The 23,564-nt window shown below is 38.5% G+C and overlaps 1 protein-coding gene and 1 pseudogene across 2 annotated transcripts; one reads left to right on the forward strand and one right to left on the reverse strand.

Moving 5' to 3' along the window:
* Positions 1–623: 623 nt before the first annotated feature.
* Positions 624–21,871, reverse strand: FMO3 (flavin containing dimethylaniline monoxygenase 3). 2 transcript variants are annotated; one of them, XM_053606785.1, is made up of 9 exons: positions 21,744–21,871; positions 20,691–20,840; positions 16,025–16,213; positions 10,560–10,722; positions 9,854–9,996; positions 7,949–8,148; positions 6,392–6,747; positions 3,437–3,509; positions 624–2,845 (listed from the first exon to the last, which is right to left on the reverse strand). In XM_053606785.1, exons 2-9 carry the CDS (start codon positions 20,820–20,822, stop codon positions 2,503–2,505), a joined length of 1,599 nt encoding a protein of 532 aa, XP_053462760.1. In that variant the 5' UTR covers positions 20,823–20,840; positions 21,744–21,871; the 3' UTR covers positions 624–2,502. The 2 variants fall into 2 exon arrangements, with proteins under 2 accessions (XP_053462760.1, XP_053462761.1); XM_053606786.1 differs by having other exon boundaries at positions 21,725–21,871.
* LOC128596931 (ras-related protein R-Ras2-like) lies at positions 16,255–17,554 on the forward strand (annotated as a pseudogene).
* Positions 21,872–23,564: the final 1,693 nt, after the last annotated feature.

Below are 23,564 nucleotides of genomic sequence, written 5' to 3' on the forward strand. Positions count from 1 at the left end.
TCTTTCAGCTATTGAGAGTAAGTGGTAAATTATTAACAGTAACTGTAGTTACTGTCTAGTGCTACAGAACACAAGAATTGATTCCTCCTATCAATTGAGCTGTACATTCATTAACCCACCTTAAGATATTCTCCATCCTCCCCCTCCTCCCCAGCCTCCAGTAACCACTATTCTGCTCTCTACTCTTTTAGCTCCCACATATAAGTAAGAACACATTGTATTCATCTTTCTGTGCTTGGCTTATTATTCTGAACATAATGTCCTCCAAGAACATCCATGTTGCCACAAATGATAGAATTTTGTTCTTTTTTATGGGTAAATAGTATTCTGTTGTGTATATATGCATATTTGGCAATTGTGAATAGTTGTTGAAATAAACGTAAGAGTGGAGATATCTCTTCATCATACTGATTTCCTTTCCTTTGGCTTTATACTTAGTAGCAGGATTGCTGGATCATATGATAGTTCTATTTTCAGTTTTTTTGGAATCTGCATACTGTTTTCCATAATGGTTGTATTAATTTACATTCCCACCAACAGTATGATGGTTCCTTTGACTTCAAATCCTCACCGGCATATGTTGTTGTTGTTTTTATTATTATTTTGGATAATAGGCATTCTAACTGAGGTGAGATGTTATCTGTCTCATTGTGGTTTTGATTGGCATTTCCCTGATGATTGGTGACATTCAACAATTTTTCATATGCCACTTGGCCATTTGTATTTCTCTTTTTTATGGATATGCATTCAATTCATTTGCCTTTAAAAAATTCGATTATTTGGGTTTTTTGCTATTGAGTTGTTTGAGGCTGAGAAGTCCAAGGCTGATACCCTGCATCTGGTGAGAGCAAGTGCTGCTCCTGTGCTAACCCATTAATCCATGAATGGATTAATCCATTTTGGGGGGCAGAGCCTTCATCACCCAGTCAGCTCTTGAAGTTCCCCCCTTCCATACTGCCACACCAGGGATTAAGTTCCAACATGAATTTTGGAAGGGAACATATTGAAACACGAGTCTCTTACAAAAAAGTATAATAGAAATTGGATTATAGCAATTTACTTTTCAATTTTATTTGTGTACTAGCATTTATAATAGCAAATGAAATAAACCTATGAACTGCATAAATTTTTGGTTACTTGATTCCTTTTAGGACACAGGTTTTCAAGAAACGTTTGTTTCATTTAGCAATATCTGGGAATATTTCACACCCTAAAATCAATATTTATTTATTTATTTTTTTAAGACAGAGTCTTACTCTGTCACCCTGGGAAGAGTGCCATGGTGTCATAGCTCACAGCAATCTCAAACTTCTGGAATTAAGCGATCCTCTTGCCTTAGCCTCCTGAGTAGCTGGGACTACACGTACCTGCTGCAATGCCTGGTTAGTTTTTATTTTTTATTTAATTTTTTCTATTTTTAGTAGCGATGGGGTCTTCCTCTTGCTCAGGATGATCTTGAACTCCTGAGCTCAAGCAATCCACCTGCCTCAGCCTCCCAGAGTGCTAGGATTACAGGCACGAGCCAGTGTACCCTGCCTAAAAGCAGAACGTTAACTTTGTTACAATACATAATTAGGAAAAGAGAAAGATTTAAATTGTGCATAACGCTCATGATAAACTTCAGCTTGAAAAATAAAAATATGAAGGAAATAACGGAAAAAAAGAAAGTATTAGATGAAAATGTAATCTTTTCCCGATATACATGTCGTTTTCTTTGCTCTATACTGTCAAAATTTAAAAATTATAATTATCAGAATTTTGATGACAAAAGGCAATATTGTTCATTTTAAAATGATATTTTGGATTTATTCTGGTACCTGAGAAGTTCAACCTCCACAGGCAGTGTTAGACTTTGGTCACAGTTTTGGCAGAACATTTAACTTTTAAAAAGATTCCCCTTCAGCTAAAATACATATTTGGTCCTTGCTGCTGCTGCTGCTTTCTGTTGTGGTGGTTGTTGTTTTGCTGTTAAATTTGTTTCTGGAATATTTGTTTCCTTATTGAGAGTATAAATAAAATGAGTTAGTTTGTGTTAATTTTCAACATAGACCAGGTCTGGCTGCTATGCTTCTTGGCCAGGGAACAGGAGGTCTTGCCTGGAGGATTGTTCCACAAAACAAAAATGAAATACAGTAGCCAGACTCCCCCTTTTATACTGCAAATGATTTGTAGAGGTAGCTTGGGAATATCATATTATTTTGCTTAATTTGCTCTTTGTTTAGATTTGAAATGTTTATTTCAAACATTGGCTACAGGAGAAAAGAAATCGTGGTAAAAACTTTCAGGAGATGATTTAAATTAAACATAAAGAACACAGTTCTGATTCCCAAGTGTCAGTGGCGCCTAAAGAGATATGATTAATGCTCTTTTTAGATCATGACATGATTCTTAAAGGAACTTATTTAAAAAGGAGTAGGAGGTGTGAAAAATCTTAATTTTTAAATAGGAAGTTTCTGCCTGAGTATTGTCAGTAACTTTCAGAAATCCTCGAGGGAATGGTGATTAGAACAACACAAGGAAGACAGCAATTAACAGAATAGGAATAGCAAGGAGCTTGAGCCAAGGGAAAAAGAAGTACGGCTTCTGAAGACTCCCAACAACTCTTGTCTTCATGGGTTTCAATGTCCGATCCCACTGGGTCAAGATGGCATCTCTGGCTCCTGACCACTTCCCTGGGCCCACCAGCCTAAACTGGTAGGGGCTGCAAGGGCCAAAGAAAACTTGCACAGCCAATTTGGGATCTGTGAGGAAAAGCCACGGGATGTTGAGCTTTGCTCCAATGAAGGAGGCAAGTTCATCCATATAAACGATGTAATCCGTCTGGATGGTCTCGCTGTTACCAAACCTAGAGGTGGGAGAGGAAACACCACAGTGGAAGTCCATAGTCTATGTAGAAACAAGAACAGGGAAAACGCCACACATATTTTATCTGTGGGAATCAACATCTATCTCTCCTTTAAGTAAAGAGAACAATGCTCTTTTATTCTGTACTTTGTTGTTTTTCCAAAGAATTTTCACGTTGGTCTTATGTGAAACTCCTGCAGTGTGGCCAGGTTCCTAACAGACCCATGGACTGGTACTAGTCCATGGCCCAGGAGGTTGGAAGGATGGACAATAAAAGTCTCTGAGGCTCCAAACTCCTTTAGTTTCTAATCCTTTCTGGATCTACTTTCTGCAATACATTTCAGGAGCCATGAAGCGCTAAAACCAGATAGTGTAAATTCTCAGCACTATTCACTCTGCACTTAAAAGGACTTAATACAGTGTCAGGTGCAAGGTAGGTCTTTAATTATTCTTTGTTGAATGAGAATGTAGCTCATAGCTGTCATCCTAATGGCTTCATTCAGGACTATTCAAAATCAAAACAGATCCAAGCATCCACAAATTCTGACTTTTCATGGAAATCCTAGACCCCCATTATAATAGGTGCTCTTACCATTTAAGCTTTCTCCCCATTTTCTCATCAATATCATCCATCATATCTTTCACAGAGGGTAAAGTAGAAGTTCCTGAAAAAGAGGGAAAGACCAGATAATCATTAAATGAGTCTAGCCTAGGACCAGTCTCCAAAACTGCCCCCTAAATAATGATTTATGAATCACATTAATATTTCCGTCTTCTGTCACTGTCCAGCAAAATAAAATCCTGAGCAAATGAATAGGCATTCTGAGACACATACAGTTCATTCTTAGTCTTCTCAGAATGGATACTTGTCATAATAATTAAAAAACATTACCTAATTATCATAGGTAACAAGATACCTATGCTCGCAAACTGGTTACCAGATATTTAAAATAAGTTTTAGGGACTATATTCTAATTTTGTGGTCATATTTTAAGAATATTATCTAACAAATTAAAGCCAGTGGTGAATCAATGTCACTTTATCAAGATTTAAGGAAAAAACAACTTTATAGGAAAAATCCTGCTTTGGCCAAAAAGGGGTATTTCTGGCAGATAAGATGTAGAATTTCTTTCTTTTTTTTTTTTTTTAGAGACAGAGTCTCACTTTGTCACCCTCGATAGAGTGCTGTGGCATCACAGCTCACAGCAACCTCTAGCTCTTGGGCTTAGGTAATTCTCTTACCTCAGCCCACCACCCTCGGTATATGGGGCAGGTGCCCTGCTCACTGAGCCACAGGCGCCGCCCAAGATGTAGAATTTCTTAAAGTCCCAGGTCTTTCTCTAGAAAGCCAACAATTCTTGAATGTAACTGAGGATATGGACTATCCACAAGTCACCAAGGCCATAAGAGAGCCCCAGGAAATCAGACCTGAGTTGGAGCTGCTTCAGGATTTCAGGCTTATATAGGTCTACAGAGCTCTCTGAAACTCACACCAAAGTATACTTTTGTGCCCAGAGATCATTTTTTTGTCATAGATTATTTTATTGTAAAATATAGTATGTAGTAATAGCAAGAAAACATTTTTTTTGTTTTTTTCCTTTTTTCCCTTTTTTTTTGTTTTATTGTTAAATCATAGCTGTGTACATTAGCGCTATAGCCTGTACCCATTCTACAATGCACCATAGATATGGCCCCACCCATTACCCTCCCTCCACCCAAACCTTCCCCCTCCCTTCCCCTTCCTTGGCCCTTTCCCCATAGTCTTGTGCTATAGTTGGGTTATAGTCTTCATGTGAAAGCTATAATTTAGCTTCATAGTAGGGCTGAGTACATTGGATACTTTTTCTTCCATTCCTGAGATACTTTGCTAAGAAGAATATGTTCCAGCTCCATCCATGTAAACATGAAAGAGGTAAAGTCTCCATCTTTCTTTAAGGCTGCATAGTATTCCATGGTATACATGTACCACAATTTGCTAGTCCATTCGTGGGTCGATGGGCACTTGGGCTTCTTCCATGACTTAGCAATTATGAATTAGTGCCCAGAGATAATTTAAATTTAGGATGATTTCCTTGGTAATCTTGGAGTCACCTTGAATGAGATTAGAACTTCCAGCCCAATATGGTTATTCCAGATCTTCAGTGACTTGCTTAATTTCTCATCTCTGCCATCTTTATAAGGCGGGTCATTTAAACAGCTTTTTAGATAGGGCCTGGTTCTAATCCTGGAAACCTGTCTTGATCTTGGGCATGAAAAGAGATTGGGAGGAAAGAAACAGAATGGGACAGTCCACCAGCTACTGCCCCTGGGTTGCTTGTAACTAGCGCCTCCGACCTGGTTCTCCTGTTCTCCACTTACCCTAAGATGGAGCCTCTGTCTTGTACATCAATTCCATATCAATTGCCTTGTTTCCTTTCTTCAGAGACCAAAGTTACAGTTCTTGTCCTTGCAGAGTGTAAATATCCCACTCTTCCTTTAATGCCAGAGTTCCTGGGCCTGAACCCTAAGTGGAAGCCTGCGTGGAATTTCATGCCATCCCCTCTCTGAATACTTGGTCGTATAATCAGCCCCTCCCTATAGCTGTATTCATAGCTGATTGTGTCCCTGACACTAGTGCCTGCTGTTGGAGGATGCTGCTGCCTTTCCAGACCTCAGACAAGTTTGCTGTGTCACTTCCTCTTTAAGAATCAAGGACTCAGTATTCTTACATTTTAGAGATTGACCAGTTAGCATACCTAGAGACTTTCTGTCTTGAATGCCCCATTGCTTGTCCTTATCTAACAAATGGCAGGAAGAAAATAGTAGCGGAAAAACCAATGCCTTTCCAGAAAGCACATTTTCCATGACCGTGGATATCTAAAATTGGCTAGATATTCACTTGGAAATATTTATTTATTTATTTTTTGAGATAGAGTCTCACTTTGTCACCCTTGGTATAGTGCCATGGCATCATAGCTCACAGCAACCTCAAACTCTTGGGATACAAGTGATTCTTTTGCCTCAGCCTCCCCAGTAGCTGGGACTACAGGCACCCACCACAGTGCCCAGCTATTTTTCAGAGATGGGATCTCGCTCTTTTTCAGGCTGGTCTTGAACTCCTGAGCTCAAGCAATCCACTGGCCTTGGCCTCCTAGAGTGCTAGGATTACAGGTGTGAGCCACTGTGCCTGGCCCTAACATCTTATCTTATTAATCTTTCAAGCAATGTAATTTTACTGAGCCTCAAAATCATAATTTTATAAATTTGGTGTGCACTTATGACAAAGAGCTCTATGTTCTCAAGTCTAGTAAATGATCTCGGGTAATTCTCAGCTGTAAGAAGTTATAAGTCATAAAATCTCCCCTAATAATATCTTGTATTATTGCACATGATAATATGATATAATATGCTTTAAATTGCTTGTAAAACATAGCAACAAAGAATATAGAATTATAGATTCTAGAAATTGGATGGTACCCTTGTAATTAGGATAATTATTTTCAAAAAGACCCAATATTATTCTTGTTGTCATTCATCTTCCCCCTTGATGAGCTCTTTTTCTACTTACCCTTTATTACTCGTGCTGCCCAGCGGGCTTGGAGGTCAGCTGTGGGGATGGCAGCCCCAAGGGACTGAACAAGGCCAATTACTGCCATGGTTGACTTCTCTAGTAGAGGAGGGAAGATGCCTTTAAACAAAGTGACTTCATTGTTTCTGCTTTTGATGATAGAGTCATCGAGGAAAGGGTAGGCATAATTATAGCCTGTTGCAAAAAAGACACAGTCGATGGCCTCAAACACAGTCCCATCCTCAAAAATGGCCAAGGTCTCTGTGAACTTCTTCACATTAGGCTTAACAGACACGGTGCCACACAGGATGCAAGCGGGGAGCTCATCATTAAACACAGGCTCTTTCCTCAAGGTTCTGTAGGAAAAATAGAGACAGTCATTAGAACTCGAATATGTCCCCTTCATTTTATTGGCCCACATGCAAATTGATACAGAAAGAGACAACTACCCAAGATTTTTTTCCTGAGCCACAGAGTATTGCCGGGTGTTTGAAGAACAAATCCAATGTGAAACATCATTGCAAAGCAAGGGAAGTTGCGATTTCCTCGCCTAATTTTCACTCTCTGTGATCACTCTCTTCCTCTCCACAAAGCATTTTCCACATCCAGAATAAACACCCGTTCTCAGTCCCCCATTAAAGCCTATTGATGGCACTTGCCATGGCCCTTGACCGCTTCGTTTTCTGCCCAGCACACATCACCGTGTGAACTTCTGCTAATTGTCTGTGCCCCACTACATAGAATATAGGCTCCAGGTTTTGGAGGACAGAGATTTTTGCCTGTTTTGTTTAGTAATATACCCACAGGACTTAACATAGGACTTGGCACATAACAAATGCTTTTAGATATTTGTTGAACTAACGAATTCATTTTGATGTTAATAGTTCATAACTTATTTTTTTTTCCTCCATGGCAAAGCCATGTCTTAGGGGACTGGCTTGGAGGATGTTACAGGAGAAAGTGAGGAGGAGATTGAAGGTGAAAGCAGTGTGGCCTACCTGTGCCTGGTGGGAGGGCTAGTTAAGGGGTGGGTAATGAGAGTGTAGGACAGAGGAAGTTCTCTCGCCACTTACCAAAGTGAGAGACAGCGTGGCAAGTGGCTAAGGGAGGGGGCTCTGGAATCAGCAGATCATTTGTTTTTGATGCTGCTTCTGTTTCCTTGCTGTGGGACTTTGGTAAAGTTATTGACTACACCGATCTTCAGGTTTCTTATCTCTAAGAAGGGGATACTGATAGAGCCTTCCTCACAGTCATTGTAAGGATAAAATGAGATAGGACATAGCAGAGCCTTGACAGACCCTGCTGAGGCTCTGACATGTACGAAGTGCTTAAAGCATGTTGACTACGATTATCATTACTCTAGGGACTAATGCCTGAGCTATTATATAATGCTCCAGCTGTGGAAATCTAGTAAGGAGGATTACAAAATCGGAAATCGCTCCTAATTTTTTATCCTTTGATATCCACTAATATATTTTGTTTTGGGTTGCAACATGTTAAAGATTGTTGACACAGAGGGAGACGCAAGCTGCCAAATCACATTTAACTCTGCATTACCCATTTAAAGGCATCAAGCCATAGTTCTCATGTTTGAATCTGGCATTCATCTGTTTCACGTACAACCAGTCCGAGATGGCTGTCGGTAAGCTGTTCTTGAGGAAGGTTCCAAATCGAGTGACGTATAGCATGTCCCAAGGATAGCCATTGTCCCAGACCCGGCTCATCACCCAGGAGCCACTTCTGGAGCTGATGATGACCTTACAAAACACCAATTCAACCACAGACTTAGTGATTGTGTGTAGCAGACATTGTGACGTGCTCCCCACGTGCCCCTTTGGGAATGGATTTATTACCCCAGCTGTTGAGAGCGGGGCTGGAAGCCACCCCTTTGCTGTTGGCATTCTTTGGGAAATGCTTTGGCTGAACAGAGGGGCCTCACTCAAGGTCTTACACTGCCTGGGTTACTTGTTACTTGTTACTTGTTGATGCAGATGTGTAAAGGCTGTGCCTCACCCCAACGTGGGACAATGCCAAAGTATCATCCAGCTTCAGAGCCAGGAAAAGGGAAGCGTCCTTCCCTTCCTGCATAGCTATGAATACTGAAAGCTCTCCCAAATTAACTTCTAGAACTCTAATCTACATTCAGAGTCCGCCTGACATTCAAGTCATTAAAATATATGACATAGCTTGACTCTTTCCTGTCTTAATTCTTGTAGCATCTCTGTTCTTGGAATCAGAAGGCTTAGCTTTCAGTCCTCTTAACATTTTCATGGCTCAAATATTAATTTTCTCTATGGTTTTCAAGAAGACAGATGACATTCCTGGGCCTCAATTATCTTTTCTGTAAAATGGGCATAATAAAACTCAATTACCTTCTTCCCACAATCAAAGAAGCTCATTTATATGGATGCATTTGAGTACCATAATGTATCATAAAAATTATTTATTACTATTAAGAACCTCCATTCCAGTAAGATGAACCTATAATAGTCAAATATGCAGTGATCACTCTTGTCTTCATAATTTTGCTCATGCCACTTTCCTTTATATGAATAGTCTCTGTCCCCTCGACAATCATATGATCTATATTTACCCTTCAAGGACTGGTTCAGTTCTCCCTTCGTTGTGGGCCTCCAGGCCTGGAATCATAGCATTTAGTTCCTGAATCACTTGTTTATCCTCCATTCCAGTGGCAGCTCTTGTTCCTGAGCAAGAATCATATCTGTTCTATTCTAGCACCCAAGCCACTGCTGGGCACATAGCAGACTCTCAATAAATAGCCATGCAATGAATGCATGCATGGATGAATAAATTACTTTCTATTGCTTAAATCGCATTCCAATCCTTAACTCTAACAAGCACCAAAAGGAGGTTCAATTTTTATCTGTTTTACCATTGAGAAACCTGAAATTCAAGGGAATGAAGGACTTACCCAAGATTCTTAGAGTCATAATCTTATCCCTAAATCTGGTTTTAGAGAGACTGATCACACACATTAGGCTCCAAATGTCTTGAGATTGTTGTATGACAATATCATTCCTTGCCAATGTTCTGCCTTTCTCTAAGTCTGTTGTTCTCAATCTTCCTAATGCTGTGACCCTTTAATACAGTTCCTCATGTTGTGGTGACCCCCAACCATAAAATTATTTTCATTGCTACTTCATAACTGTAATTTTGCTACTGTTTGAATTGTAATGTAAATATCTGATATGCAGGATGTATTTAGGCAACCCCTGTGAAAGGGTCGTTTGACTCCCCAAAGTGTCATGACCCACAGGTTGAGAACCGCTGCTCTAAGTGATTTAAAACCTTACCTGCTGCTTAGGGAAGCTGAGCTATACAGGTTACCACTTAGTTTTCACATCAGATACCCTCCCCCACCCTATTTCATGTCACACCTTTCCAATGATAACTGTTTCTGTCTCTTTAGAGATAGTCCCTTGAGTAACTGGGAAGTGGTACCTGTTCAGCTGTGTGGCTCAGTTCTGTGGCAATATCACAGCCGGAATTCCCCAGGCCAATCACCAGGACTCGCTTTCCCTTGAATGCACCTGGTTCCTTATAGTCCCTGCTGTGGAAGCATTTGCCTTTAAAATCTTTTAATCCTGAGTGAAAAGTGAGAAACAGTTTGGTTTTCATAGAAAAAAAAACCCAAAAGGCTGGTGAGGCAGTGGTGGCTCATGTCTATGATCCTAGCACTCTGGGAGGCTAAGGCTGGTGGATTGCTTGACCTTAGAAGTTAGAGACCAGCCTGAGCAAGAGCAAGGCCATCTCTAAAAACAAACAAATAAACAAAAATTAGCCGGGCCTTGTGTCAGGCACCTGTAGTCCCAGCTACTGGAGAGGCTGAGGCAAGAGGATGGCTTGGGCCCCAGACTTTGAGGTTGCTGTGAGCTGTGATGCCAAGGCACTCGACCCCAGGGCAACTGGGTGAGACCCTGTCTCAAAATAACCCCCCCCCCCAAACAACCCCCACCAAACTTCTTTAACAAAAGTGGTTTTGTGAGTGGATATACTGACAATATAGAATTTTAATATTCCACATATATGAGATGTAAAAGAAGTATATTTTAATTTGACTTGTTTCTACTTTGAGGGAAAAAAATGACATCATCAAGATATTCATTCTTCCTTGATGTACAGATAGCAATTTGAATTTTGACATTACCTGGAAAGGATTCTTTTGGAAGGTGGGGGTACACGTGATGTCCAGAACAAACCATTACAGCATCAAAGACAGCTGATTCCTTTTTGCCATCTTTTTCAGTGGTAATTTCCCATTGGCCAGTAGTTGAGAAATCAGGATGTTTATTTACACTGGACACAAATGTCTAAGAGAAATATAGAAAGAAATATTTTCTATGCTTGCAAGTAGAATTGACAAAAGTATTATGAAAAAAATAGTGGCTTAGGAAAAATACTGAATTCATTGTTGAGGCACATATTACAAATTTAAAGTCTCCTCAATAAAACAAAACACTAAATTTAAAATATACACACACAGACTATATATATATATATATATACGTGTATACATGCATATGTATATGTGTGTGTGTTATGTATACATCTGTGCATGGCTTTCTGTGCATGATTAATATTTTCTGCAGTACAGGAGTGACACCCCTAGGAGACAGGATAATGAATTTAGTTTATAGTGTACAAGAGGTACACACCACAATACAGTACATAATTTGGTGGGCACTAATTTTTGTAACTACCACCTTCTAACAGCTCTGTAGGCATTTCATTTTTAATGTTATTATTGTCTTAAAATATTTTCTCTATTTTAAGGATACATGTTTTTCTCAAACTTTAGTGTGTGTAAGAACCACCTATAAAGCTTGTTCAAGTACACGTTCCTGGATCACACTCCCAGATGTTTTAGTTCAGTAGGTCAGGGGAAGGGCATGAAAACTTAAGTTGCTGAAAAAAGCCCTGGTGATTTTGAAGCTACTTGGGCCATCTCCTGAGCAGCTCGTGACTAAACAACTGCCTGCTAGTGTGCTCCTTCTTTAAAAAAAAAACCAAAAACTTTCAGACCCCACAATCCCACTACTAGGGATCTACCCAGAAGAAAAAAAATCATTTTATCATAAAGACATTTACACTAGTTTATCACAGCTCAATTTACAAATTCCAGGAAGTGGAAACAATCTAAATGCCTATCAACTCAGGAATGGATTAACAAAGTGTGGTTTATGTATACCATGGAATACTATACAGCCATAAAAATGATGATTTTATTTCTTTTGTATTAACGATGGAGTTAAAGCACATTCTTCTTGGTAAAGTATCACAAGAATGGAAAAGAAAGTATCCAATGTACTCAATACTAATATAAAGCCAGTAGATGATATAATTCACGCCCACATGGGGGAAAAACTCATTTCCATTCAAGGTGAGGGGAGGGAGAAATGGGGGAGAAAAGAAAGAAAGGAGGAGGATTGGTGTGCTCCCTCTAAGTGGGCACAACGTAAGGGTGTATGGCACACCTTTGGGGTGCAGGATACAACTACAAGATGGACTCTACCTAGCAAGTTCAAATATTGTGACCTGGTTGTCTGTACCTTTGCATTAACTTAAAATTAAAAAAAAATAATAAAAAATAAAAATAACTTTCAGTTCTTCTGATTATATTGGAAAGAGAACCCCCATTTGATATTAATTGTTCTTCAAAACTTTAGTATGTAGTATTTCATATATATTGGAGAATACACACATACATAACATTTTTACTTCTTATGAAATATATTAATAAAATGAGCCCTTATAAACTCATAGGATCATGCACATCATTTGAATAACTCTGATATTATTTTGTTAGTTACCCTATTATAAATGACACCTTTTTATTATAATTTCTGTTTGTTGATGGTTTATAGAAATGCAATTGATTTTTATATATTGATCTTATATAACATCTTGCCTAATATTTTATTGTTATTGTATTGTTATTGAGTCTAGTAATTTGTAGATTATTTGGGGTTTAGTCAGTAGGTAAGATATAATTTATAATAATGATGCTTTTCCTTTATTTATTGTCGTTCCCTCTATTTTTTATTTATGATATTGTTTCTTAGATTTCTTAAGATTATTGAAAATAAATAATAAAAATAAGTAATTTTTATGTGTTCTGGACTTCAAGGGGAATGCTTCTAACTTTTCACTACCAAACATAGCATTGTCCAGTAGTAATATAATCTGAGCAACGTACGTAATTTTAAATTTTTAGTCGTTAACATAAAAAGTAAATATAGGAGTCATTGTAAAAAGTGAAGCAACATATAATTAAATCTAATTCTATCTGATATATTAATGTTTCAATATTTAATCAAAATAATTTTTTATTTTGTATTTTATACATAGACACATCTCAGTCTTGTGGCTAATGGTACCATATTGAGCAGTGCAGATTTAAGTGCTTGTGTGTGTTTTGATGAATAAAGAAAATACCCTTCAAATCTTAGTGTGGTGACAGTTTTCTTTTTTCTTTCAAGTACAAATCAGTGTTGAATTTCAGTTAATATCTCCTTGAATTTGTTAAATAAACATGGTTTTCTGATTGCCACAGGTTTTTGTAGCAAATTATATGTTTATATTTCATATTGTTAAAATACTCTCACATCCTCAACTCAATAAAGGCAGTTAGTCTTTTTAAATACTCTGTTGAGTTCATTTTTTTTTAATTGTTAAATCATAGCTGTGTACATTAGTACAATCAAGGGGTACAATGTACTGGTTTCATATACAATCTGAAATATTGTCATCAAACTGTTCAACATAGCCTTCATGGCATTTTCTTAGTTATTGTATGTAGACATTTGTATTCTGCATTTAGTAGGTTTCGCCTGTACCCATTCTAAGATGCACCGTAGGTGTAGCCCCACCCATTGTCCTCCCTCCACCCTAACCTCCCCCCTCCCTTCCCCTCCCTTGGCCCTTTCACCATATTCTTGTGCTATAGTTGGGTTATAGCCTTCATATGAGAGCTATAAATTAGCTTCATAGTAGGGCCGAGTACATTGGATACTTTTTCTTCCATTCTTGAGATACTTTGCTAAGAAGAATATGTTCCAGCTCCATCCATGTAAACATGAAAGAGGCAAAATCTCCATCTTTCTTTAAGGCTGCATAATATTCCATGGTATACATGTACCACAATTTGCTAGTCCATTCGTGGGTCGATGGGCACTTGGGCTTTTTCCATGACTTAGCAATTATGAATTGGGCTGCAATAAACATTCTGGTACAGATGTCTTTGTTATGTTGTGATTTTTGGTCTTCTGGGTATATACCTAGTAAAGGTATATTATAGGATCGAATGGCAGGTCTATTTTTAGATCTCTTAAGTATTCTCCAAACATCCTTCCAAAGGAACGTATTAGTGTGCATTCCCACCAGCAGTGTATAAGTGTGCCCTTTTCTCCACATCCATGCCAACATCTCTGGTTTTGGGATTTTGTTATGTGGGCTACTCTTACTGGGGTTAGGTGATATCTCAAAGTAGTTTTGATTTGCATTTCTCTGATGATTAAGGATGATGAGCTTTTTTTTCATGTGTTTGTAGATCGTGCATCTGTCTTCTGTACAGAAGTTTCTCTTCAAGTCCTTTGCCCACCCTGAGATGGGATCACTTGTTCTTTTCTTGCTAATATGTTTGAGTTCTCTGTGGATTCTGGTTATTAAACCTTTATCGGAGGTATAACCTGCAAATATTTTCTCCCATTCTGAGGGCTGTCTGCTTGCTTTACTTACTATGTTCTTGGCTGTGCAGAAGCTTTCTAGTTTGATCAGGTCCCAGTAATGTATTTTTGATACTGCTTCAATTGCCAGGGGAGTCCTCCTCATAAAATTTTCACCCAGGCCGATTCCTTCAAGAGTTTTCCCTGCACTTTCTTCAAGTATTTTTATAGTTTCATGTCTTAAGTTTAAATCTTTAATCCAGTGAGAGTCTATTTTAGTTAATGGTGAAAGGTGTGGGTCCAGTTTCAGTCTTTGGCAGATCGCCAGCCAGTTCACCCAGCACCATTTGTTAAATAGGGAATCTTTTCCCCAGTGGATGTTTTTAATTGGCTTGTCAAAGATCAAATAACGGTAAGTAGCTGGATTCATCTCTTGGTTCTCTATTCTGTTCCAGACATCTACTTCTCTGTTTTTGTGCCAGTACCATGCTGTTTTGATCACTATTGATTTATAGTACAGTCTCAGGTCTGTTAGCGTGATTCCTCCTGCTTTGTTTTTATTTCTGAGTAATGTTTTGGCTATTCGAGGTTTTTTCTGATTCCATATAAAACGAAGTATTATTTTTTCAAGATCTTTAAAATATGACAATGGAGCTTTAATAGGAATTGCATTAAAATTATATATTGCTCTGGGTAGTACAGACATTTTAACAATATTGATTCTTTCCAGCCATGAGCATGGTATGTTTTTCCATTTGTTAACATTTTTAGCTATTTCCTTTCTTAGAGTTTCATAGTTCTCTTTATAGAGATCTTTCACGTCCTTTGTTAGATGAACTCCCAAATATTTCATCTTCTTTGGCACTACTGTTGAGTTCATTTTGGAAGGATTTTTGCATGAGTTTGCAGGAAGGAGATTGGCCTGTAGATTTCCTACTTCACATTGTCCTGTCTGCTTTTGATATCAAGGTTATAATTTTATAGAAGGAGTTTGGAATCATACTTCCTTTTCTAGTTTCTGAAAGAGTATTTAAAATACTGATAATTTGTTCACTGCAAATTTGAAAGTACTCATCTAAGAAAGTGTCAACTTTCCTTATGGGAATATTTTTAATTTCTAGTCAAATGAACTATGAATCATCAAGGACTATTCAGGCTTTCTACTTCTTCTTGAGTAACTTTGTAAAATGTTTTAAGAAAAGAGTTAACCAATTTAAAATATTACCTTGCAAACATTTTTATAGTATTTAATTTGCATCTATTTTGTCTACCTTTTCATTTCCAATATAACTTATTTGTGCCTTTGCTATTTTTTTCTAAAATTACCAGTTATTTGTCTGATGTTTATTTTATTAGAATTTTTGAAGAATAAATTTTTAATTTTGTTACTAGGCCTTATTTTTTATTTCATTAGTTTCTTTTTCGTATCCCCTTCATTCTGTGTCCTTTGAGTTTATTCTGCTTTTCTCTTACCAATTTATTGAACTTCCTTACCTTATTAATTTTTAATCTTTTTCACTTTCTAATATATATTTATGTTTAAAATTTTCTTAAAAGTATAGTTTTATGTTTCTCACAAATAATGACATACAGAATCTAAATTATTATCAGTTATATTTTTAAATTCTCATTGAAATTTCTTCTTTGACTTGTACGTTATTTAGGAAAAAGAAGTTTTAATTTCCAAATTCATGGCTATTTTACATTTTTGTTATTGATTTACAAATTAGTAGCCTCTTGACCTGAGAACTGTATACAGTCAAATTTTGTAAATTTCCTTTATATTCTTAAGAAGATATATTTTCTAAATCTAGAGTTAGAGAGACCATACTGTTAAAAATGTTGACAAACAAGAAAGGGATAGTGTAAAGTAACAAATGAAAATTCAATAATAGACATGGACTTCCTCATCCTTGTGCCAAAAGCTAATTTGTTGATAGCATCTTACCTTGAATTGTATGTATTTCAGGAGATTCTTTTCTTTGGCAAATGCAGTGATATATTCCTGGATCTTGCTGTTGTGCATAAAGTTGGGAAAGTCATCAGGATATGGAAAGTCTGGGAAACACATCATCTCTTTGGAAGAATTGGTAAAGACTGATTGGTAAATGCTTGCCCTGCCCTCCTCTGCATGGTCCTGTGAATGTACATTTTGAAATGGAAGATAATTGGTAAAAAAAAAGAAAGAAAAAAATACTTATCCTTTTTGGGGTCAGTTCCAAGTAATCACAATCATTCCTTGGTGTCTGTGGGGGACTGGTTCCCCTGTATTCCCTCTATCCCCTGGATATCAACATCTGGGATGCTCAAGTCTCTTAAATAAAATGGATTGTAGTATTTACATATAACCTTTGCATATCCTCCAATATACACAGGGTCAGACAAAGTACAGGCTCGGGGTGGTTGGCATGGGCGGCATGGGCAAGGTGGCCACCCATTCATCCAGTCCTATTTTGTAACGGATTATGATCCAGCCACTGAAGATTCTTACACCAAGCGTGTGTGATAGATGACAGAGCAGCCCGGCTAGATAGTTTAGATACAGCAGGACAAGAAGAGTTTGGAGCCATGAAAGAACAGTATATGAGGATTGGGGAGGGTTTCCTGTTGGTCTTCTCAGTCACAAATAAAGGCAGTTTTAGAAATCTATAAGTTTCAAAGACAGATTCTCAGAGTAAAGGATCGGGATGAATTTCCAGTGATTTTAATTGGTAATAAAGCAGACCTGGGTCATCAAAGACAGGTAACACAGGAAGAAGGACAGCAGTTAGCTCTACAGCTTAAGGTAACATAAATGGAGGCATCAGCAAAGATTAGGATCAATGTAGATCAAGCTTTCCATGAACTTGTCCAGGTTAGAAGGAAATTTCAAGAGCGGGAATGTCCTCCTTCACCAGAACCAACGCGGAAAGAAAAAGACAAGAAAGGCTGCCATTATGTCATTGTCTAGAAGCCCTCAAGTTTTAGCTACCAAAAGCCCTCATCTTCTCCTCTTTACAGTTTACATCATGTTGGCTCCTTTTTAGCCTTAGACAAATGTTCACCTTATTAGCCTTAGATCAAGTAGCTGGCTAATCCCATCCGTGAAGCTAGTACAATGGCCATTTCCACGCAGGTTTAAAGGAATCATTAAGGCTGCTTCAAAGATTACCTGATTCCTTTTAAATATGTCTATATAGGACAAACACATTCTTTTTTAAAGCATTTACATTTTAATGGAGATGAATCAGTTTTGGAACTTAAGCTGTCTGCCAGGCTGAAGCCTCAGGTTGTGAAATAATTTTTAACTTCTGGAATCATACTGACTACTTTTATTCTAAATAGACATATATGGATTTTTTTTTTAAATGTGAATTTTTGCCTGTCTTTAAAAATTTCAGTGGCCGGCGGCTCCTGTGGCTCAGTTGGTAGGGCGCCGGCCCCATATACCGAGGGTGGCGGGTTCAAACCCGGCCCCAGCCGAACTGCAACCAAAAAATAGCCGGGCGTTGTGGCAGGCGCCTGTAGTCCCAGCTATTCGGGAGGCTGAGGTAGGAGAATCACTTAAGCCCAGGAGTTGGAGGTTGCTGTGAGCTGTGTGAGGCCACGGCACTCTACCAAGGGCCATAAAGTGAGACTCTGTCTCTACAAAAAAAAAAAAAAAAAAAATTCAGTGGCAACTTTAGTTAACCTTAAATTTGGTGAATTGAATCTACCCAAGTGAGACAACTCAGACCTTTACTGATGCTACAGATTTTGTTTTCCAGTGGCCAAAATACCAAAATGCCTTTTGTATTTATAGAATAAATACTGGTGATAAAAATCTTTGTTATTACTCCTATTCTTGAAGATGATAATATTCTTTATGGCCAAACATTTGGACTTATTCTGGACTTAGATGTTTCAGTGTACTTGATTTTTTAAATTTAACTCTTTCCATAGTCATGCTCTGGGTAAAAATGAGTAATATCTGTCTGTCTTCCTTTTCAAGTATTTCTGGATAAACTTTTTGTTTCATGTAATATAAAATATGAAATTGATCTTTCCAGGGTCAGAGATGATTAATGTTTTTGCTATATACTTTTATACATTATTTTCTTATCAAACTAGTTAGCAAGTATTTTCATATGTTTGTAAGCAAATATGCTTTCACAGCATACCTTGTGTTTATGTAAAGATATATATTTAGTTCTCACTCTTCACTTTTAACTGACAACCGCCCCCCCCCCCAAACTACAGCAACTGTGGTAGAACTTTTACTTACTGGTCTGGTCCTGGTTGTACCCACCTTTGGCCAGTCACGTATCTAATCAAGAAACCTCCCCACTAGAGTACAACAGGATGGACTCTGAAATCACTTTCAATATCCCTTACTAGATATTGACTATTACATCAAGTATTAAGTGTGTAAATCTTTTTTTTTTGTAGAGACAGAGTCTCACTTTATCACCCTTGGTAGAGTGCCATGGCGTCACACAACTTACAGCAACTTCCAACTCCTGGGCTTAGACAACTCTCCTGCCTCAGCCTCCCAAGTAGCTGGGACTACAAGCGCCCTCCACAACACCTGGCTATTTTTTGTTGTTTTTGTTGCAATTTGGCTGGGGCCGGGTTTGAACCTGCCACCCTCGTTATATGGGGCCGGCACCCTACCCACTGAGCCAGAGGTGCCTTTTTATTATTATTATTATTTTTTGAGACAGAGTCTCACTATGTCACCCTGAGTAGAGTGCCTTGGCATCATAGCTCACAGCAACCTCAAATGTTTGGGCTTTAGTGATTCTCTTGTCTTAGCCTCACAAGTAGCTGGAACGACAGGTGCCTGCCACAATGCCTGGCTTTTTTTTGTTGTTGCAGTTGTCATTGTTGTTTAGCTGGCCCAGGCTGGATTCGAACCTGCCAGCCTGATTGTATGTGGCAGGTGCCCTACCCATTAAGCATGGGTGCCGCTGTGTGTAAAGCTTTTAATTGACAATTAGTATAACTGTGGATGGCTTCTGATTTTGCTTTTAATTCTGTGGATTGTGTTTAAACAATTCAAAAGTATGTTCCTGATTCTCAGATACTGATATTGCACAGTTGTCACTTTATTGAATGTGTACAACAGTCCCATGAAGTTTATAAAGCATTCCCTTGTATAGCTTCAGGTGCTAGCATTAAAATTGATCTGCTATCACAATAAATAAATAAATAAATAAAAATTCTTAAAATGTGCTCAATGATACGGCCCTAAGGGTCTTCAATATGCTAATTTGAAGCCCTGTCAGCCATTCCAATAACATACCCTAGGGTCCACAACATTGTATAAAGTGCTAGGTGGTTTCCGGAGTTCTTTACAGTATACAACATGTCTATATTAGTAAGAATAATAGCTCATGTCTTTATAATGTTTCAAGAGCTTTACAGATACTGTTTCATTAAATGCAGGTTTTTATTGAGGCATATAATTTTTTTTTTTTTTTTTTTTTTGGTTTTTGGCCGGGGCTAGGTTTGAACCTGCCACCTCCGGCATATGGGACCGGCGCCCTACTCCTTGAGCCACAGGCGCCGCCCGAGGCATATAATTTAATACTGATTGTGCACATGAGGAGGAAATAGTAGCTTAAAATCATCCTATTTTAGAGTATCTCCCTTAATTTGCATACATGTTAATGGACTTATGAGAAGAAAAATAAGACTGATGGGACCGGCGTGGTCCAACAGTGTAGAGATATTGATGGAACGGAGAGCACAGGGAAGTTCTCACACCTGCTGTAGTCCAGCAATGCACGAAGTGATTGAACTAGTGCAGACATGCGTGTTTGCTGATAGAGCCTTTATTATATATCCACAGAAACGAAGGGGAATTGAAGAACTTCAAAGCACTACGTTCTATTCTTGGTTCTTTTTGCAGGTCTCTCCCTTATGTGGTTTCATAAGAGCAAAATTAACACCTGAAACTTTAAACTCTGTGATCTGAATCACTAAGAAGACCTTTGCTAACTTCAAAAAAGGATGAGAAAACATTTGATTTTTTTTTTTGTAGAGACAGAGTTTCACTTTATGGCCCTCGGTAGAGTGCCATGGCATCACACAGCTCACAGCAACCTCCAACTCCTGGGCTTAAGTGATTCTCTTGCCTCAGCCTCCCGAGTAGCTGGGACTACGACGCCCAGCTATTTTTTGGTTGCAGTTCAGCCGGGGCCGGGTTTGAACCCGCCACCCTTGGTATATGGGTCCGGTGCCTTACTGACTGAGCCACAGGCACCGCCCCACCATTTGATTATTAAATAAGTAACTCATTCAATTATAATGGCATAAAGTTAACCACTATGGGCCACACATTTTGTGTCCTTATTGGCTCTTGTCATTAATGATTTATCAGAGGCGAATTCTGTACACAGAGGCCTGCTAAACTCATTGTCTAATTTACTTCCCACTTGCAAAAAGGATGCTTTCCAACTTGTATGAAAAGGATCCAACCAAAAGGATGCTTGCAAAAAGGATGCTTTCCTCCTTATGCTGTGCTCTGTGGATTCCAAACCTAACTGCTGTGGGAGTAGGTTTGGAAGCCTTGTTCAAGAAGCATTTTCTTGTACAATTCCCAATTCACTTTCCACCTCATTTCCCATCTATTGCAATGATGCCCTACTTACGGAGAATTTCCACAGGCCCCCGATGTCATTGCTCCTCTCAAAGCAGGTAGGCTCCAGCCCCTCTTCCACACAGCTCCTGATGGAGGCCAAGCCACTGACACCTGCTCCGATGATGGCGACTCTCTTCCCCATGATTGCCTGTGCAAAGGCCTAGGGAACATGTCCAGGAACAGGAATGCTGACAGCTTACTTATTTACCTACTTACGTATTTATTTTAGTTTCAGTCTTCGGTTTAATTGAAAACTTGACTTTTACATCCAAGAAAAACACAGTTTGGAATTTCTTTGAGTAATCTATAACTACATTTTGCATTTTTTTCTAATTTCTAAAAAGAAATGTTCCTTTTTTTTCTGAACAAAGAAGCATTTGGTTTTCAGTTAGCTTTCCAAAATTAAGAGTCTAATGATCAGCATATATATTTATCTTTTTTGCTTTTAGCTATTTTCTCTCTGCCAAAGAAAGTATCCAGGTGAAAGAAAAGAAGATTCACAACTAAAATACATATATACATATATCTGCCCACCCAAGCATATACATACACGTGGACATGTGAGTGTCCACGTACACACAGACACACACACACACAGACACGTGCATTTCTATTTTCTCTCTACTCTGACACAGATTTGATGAGAAACAAAGTTCAGCATGCTGGGTAGTCACCCTCTTTCTTTCCCTAAAAATATTCTTTTCATTCAAAAAGAAAAGTCAAGCCCTTACCTAAAAACAACTTCTTCCCCTTGGCTTCCACCCCTAATTTCCATTTCCTTCCAAGCAAATCACATTTCTTCACCCTTTCATGTTCCTGACACTATCTTTAGGCTCTACCACTATTTTTCCCATTTTTTCTTTTTTAGACAAAAATCATAGATTTGCATGATAAAATCATGATCCACGATTGTCAGAAACAAATGAGCCTCTGCCTGTGCTGTGTGCCTTTCTCATTCCAGCCATGGGTGCTACAAAACTGTAGCTTGTCCCCTCCCTGTTTACCAATCCCACTCTCCTCCCTCTGAGCCCTTCATAATATCACCTCTTTCTTCTTTTTCTACCTTTTGTCTGTCTTCCTTTCCTCTGTATGTCCAAGTCTTGTTCAAGTTGTCTGGGTAGTTGGAAAGAGAAAACGGTTTCTGAGCCCACACTCTTGGGGATTAGTGGAAAGTGGGAGGAACTTTTAAAGAGGTAGTCATTTCTTGGTCCCATACCAGGTGAGCTGGTGAACTCACTCCCAGTCCTGGTGATTGAGGTGGGGCTGGGGATCTGGCCAGCCCCCGTGGTTGCCCAGTTTTTGCTTTCTTGTTGGTTTTGGTAAACACAATCTACAGGTTATGTTCCTGGACCCATGGCCTGGGAGTCAAGGTAGATTCTCCCCAGTGATTTTACAGTTCTCACCCCCATTTCTCTGCACCATTTTATTATGTGCTATTTCAAAGTTTACCTTATTTCTTCATTCCTATTTTTTTTTTATGAGTACCTCTTAGTAGTTCTCCAAACATTAGAAATGAACTATTTAGCCGGGCGCAAGTCTGAGGTTGCAGTGAGCTACCACGCCCACTGCACTCTGCTCAGGGGCATAGGGTGGGACCCTGTCTCAACAACAAAAAAAAAGAAATGAACTATTTAATTGAGATAGCCTGGCAGCAAAGAGGGCTTTCCAACACACTTTCTCCTCATGTTCTCTCTTTTGATATTTGTGGTCGAAGGCCTGTGTTTCTCAAGTTTGTGTTTCATTATTTCTGAGGACATAGTGTGATTATGGAAAAGATCCAATTCTATTCATTGATCCATTAGCTCCATAGTTTTTTCTACCAGATAAAATTAGTACCACTAAGGTGAAAGAAGGGTGGATGATGAGAAATTACTTAACTGCTACAATGTAAGTTATTTGGGGGATGGATATCCTCAAAGTCCTGACTGGACCACTATCCAATTGATGAGTGTAACAAAATAACACACATACCTGATATGTTTGTCCAAGTAACACAACAAAAATTAGTACCAGATAAAATTATATCGTCCCTAAGATTAAATAAACGGCACCTAACTTCCAGTCATGAAATATAGTGAAATTTCTAAAAATTGTTTATCTAGCAACCATATTCCTATATCACTTGAAATTAATGACATTCTGTTCTATTGTCCAGTTAGTTCCTTCATTAGGCAGGTGATATTCAGCATAAACTGGTTTATCTAATTCTTGAGGATTTGCCCTTTTATGTTTTTTGGAGATAATAAGCTTCATTTCTAAAGTAAGCCTGGTGAAGTAGAGTCAGAGAGACTTTGAGTCACTTATAGCTGCGTGGTCCTGGGGCATGTCACTTCACCTCTTCAATTCTTAGTTTCGTCATTAATAAAATGGGAAGACTACATTACTCCTATCTGGCTGGGTTGTTGCAATGATTCTAGGATTAGAGTATGCACACACAAACACACACAACACACATACATACAGCCATTTATACATATATACATATGCATATACAAAAACTTGGCATGTAGTTAAAATTGAACAAATGGTAACTGTGTGTTATGGTAAAAATTAAAAAAAAAAAAATTGCAGGGTGGCACCTGTGGCTCAGTGGGTAGGGCGCCGGTCCCATATGCTGGAGGTGGCGGGTTCAAACCCAGCCCCGGCTAAAAAAAAAAAAACCACAAAAAAAAAATTGCAGCTTCGTTACATTTTCCAGGGCTGCAATTCAGATGACATGATTTTGTCTTCTCTCATTTTACATAGAACTCCTTTTTAGTTTTTATTTTGTTTATTTATTTATTTATTTATTTTGAGGCAGAGTCTCTCTTTATCATACTTGGAGAGTGTCATGGCATCACAGCTCACAGCAACCTCAAACTCTTGGGTCAAGAGATCCTCTTGC

Source organism: Nycticebus coucang, chromosome 10, assembly GCF_027406575.1.
Source record: "Nycticebus coucang isolate mNycCou1 chromosome 10, mNycCou1.pri, whole genome shotgun sequence".
In the NCBI taxonomy this organism is placed as follows: domain Eukaryota; kingdom Metazoa; phylum Chordata; class Mammalia; order Primates; family Lorisidae; genus Nycticebus; species Nycticebus coucang.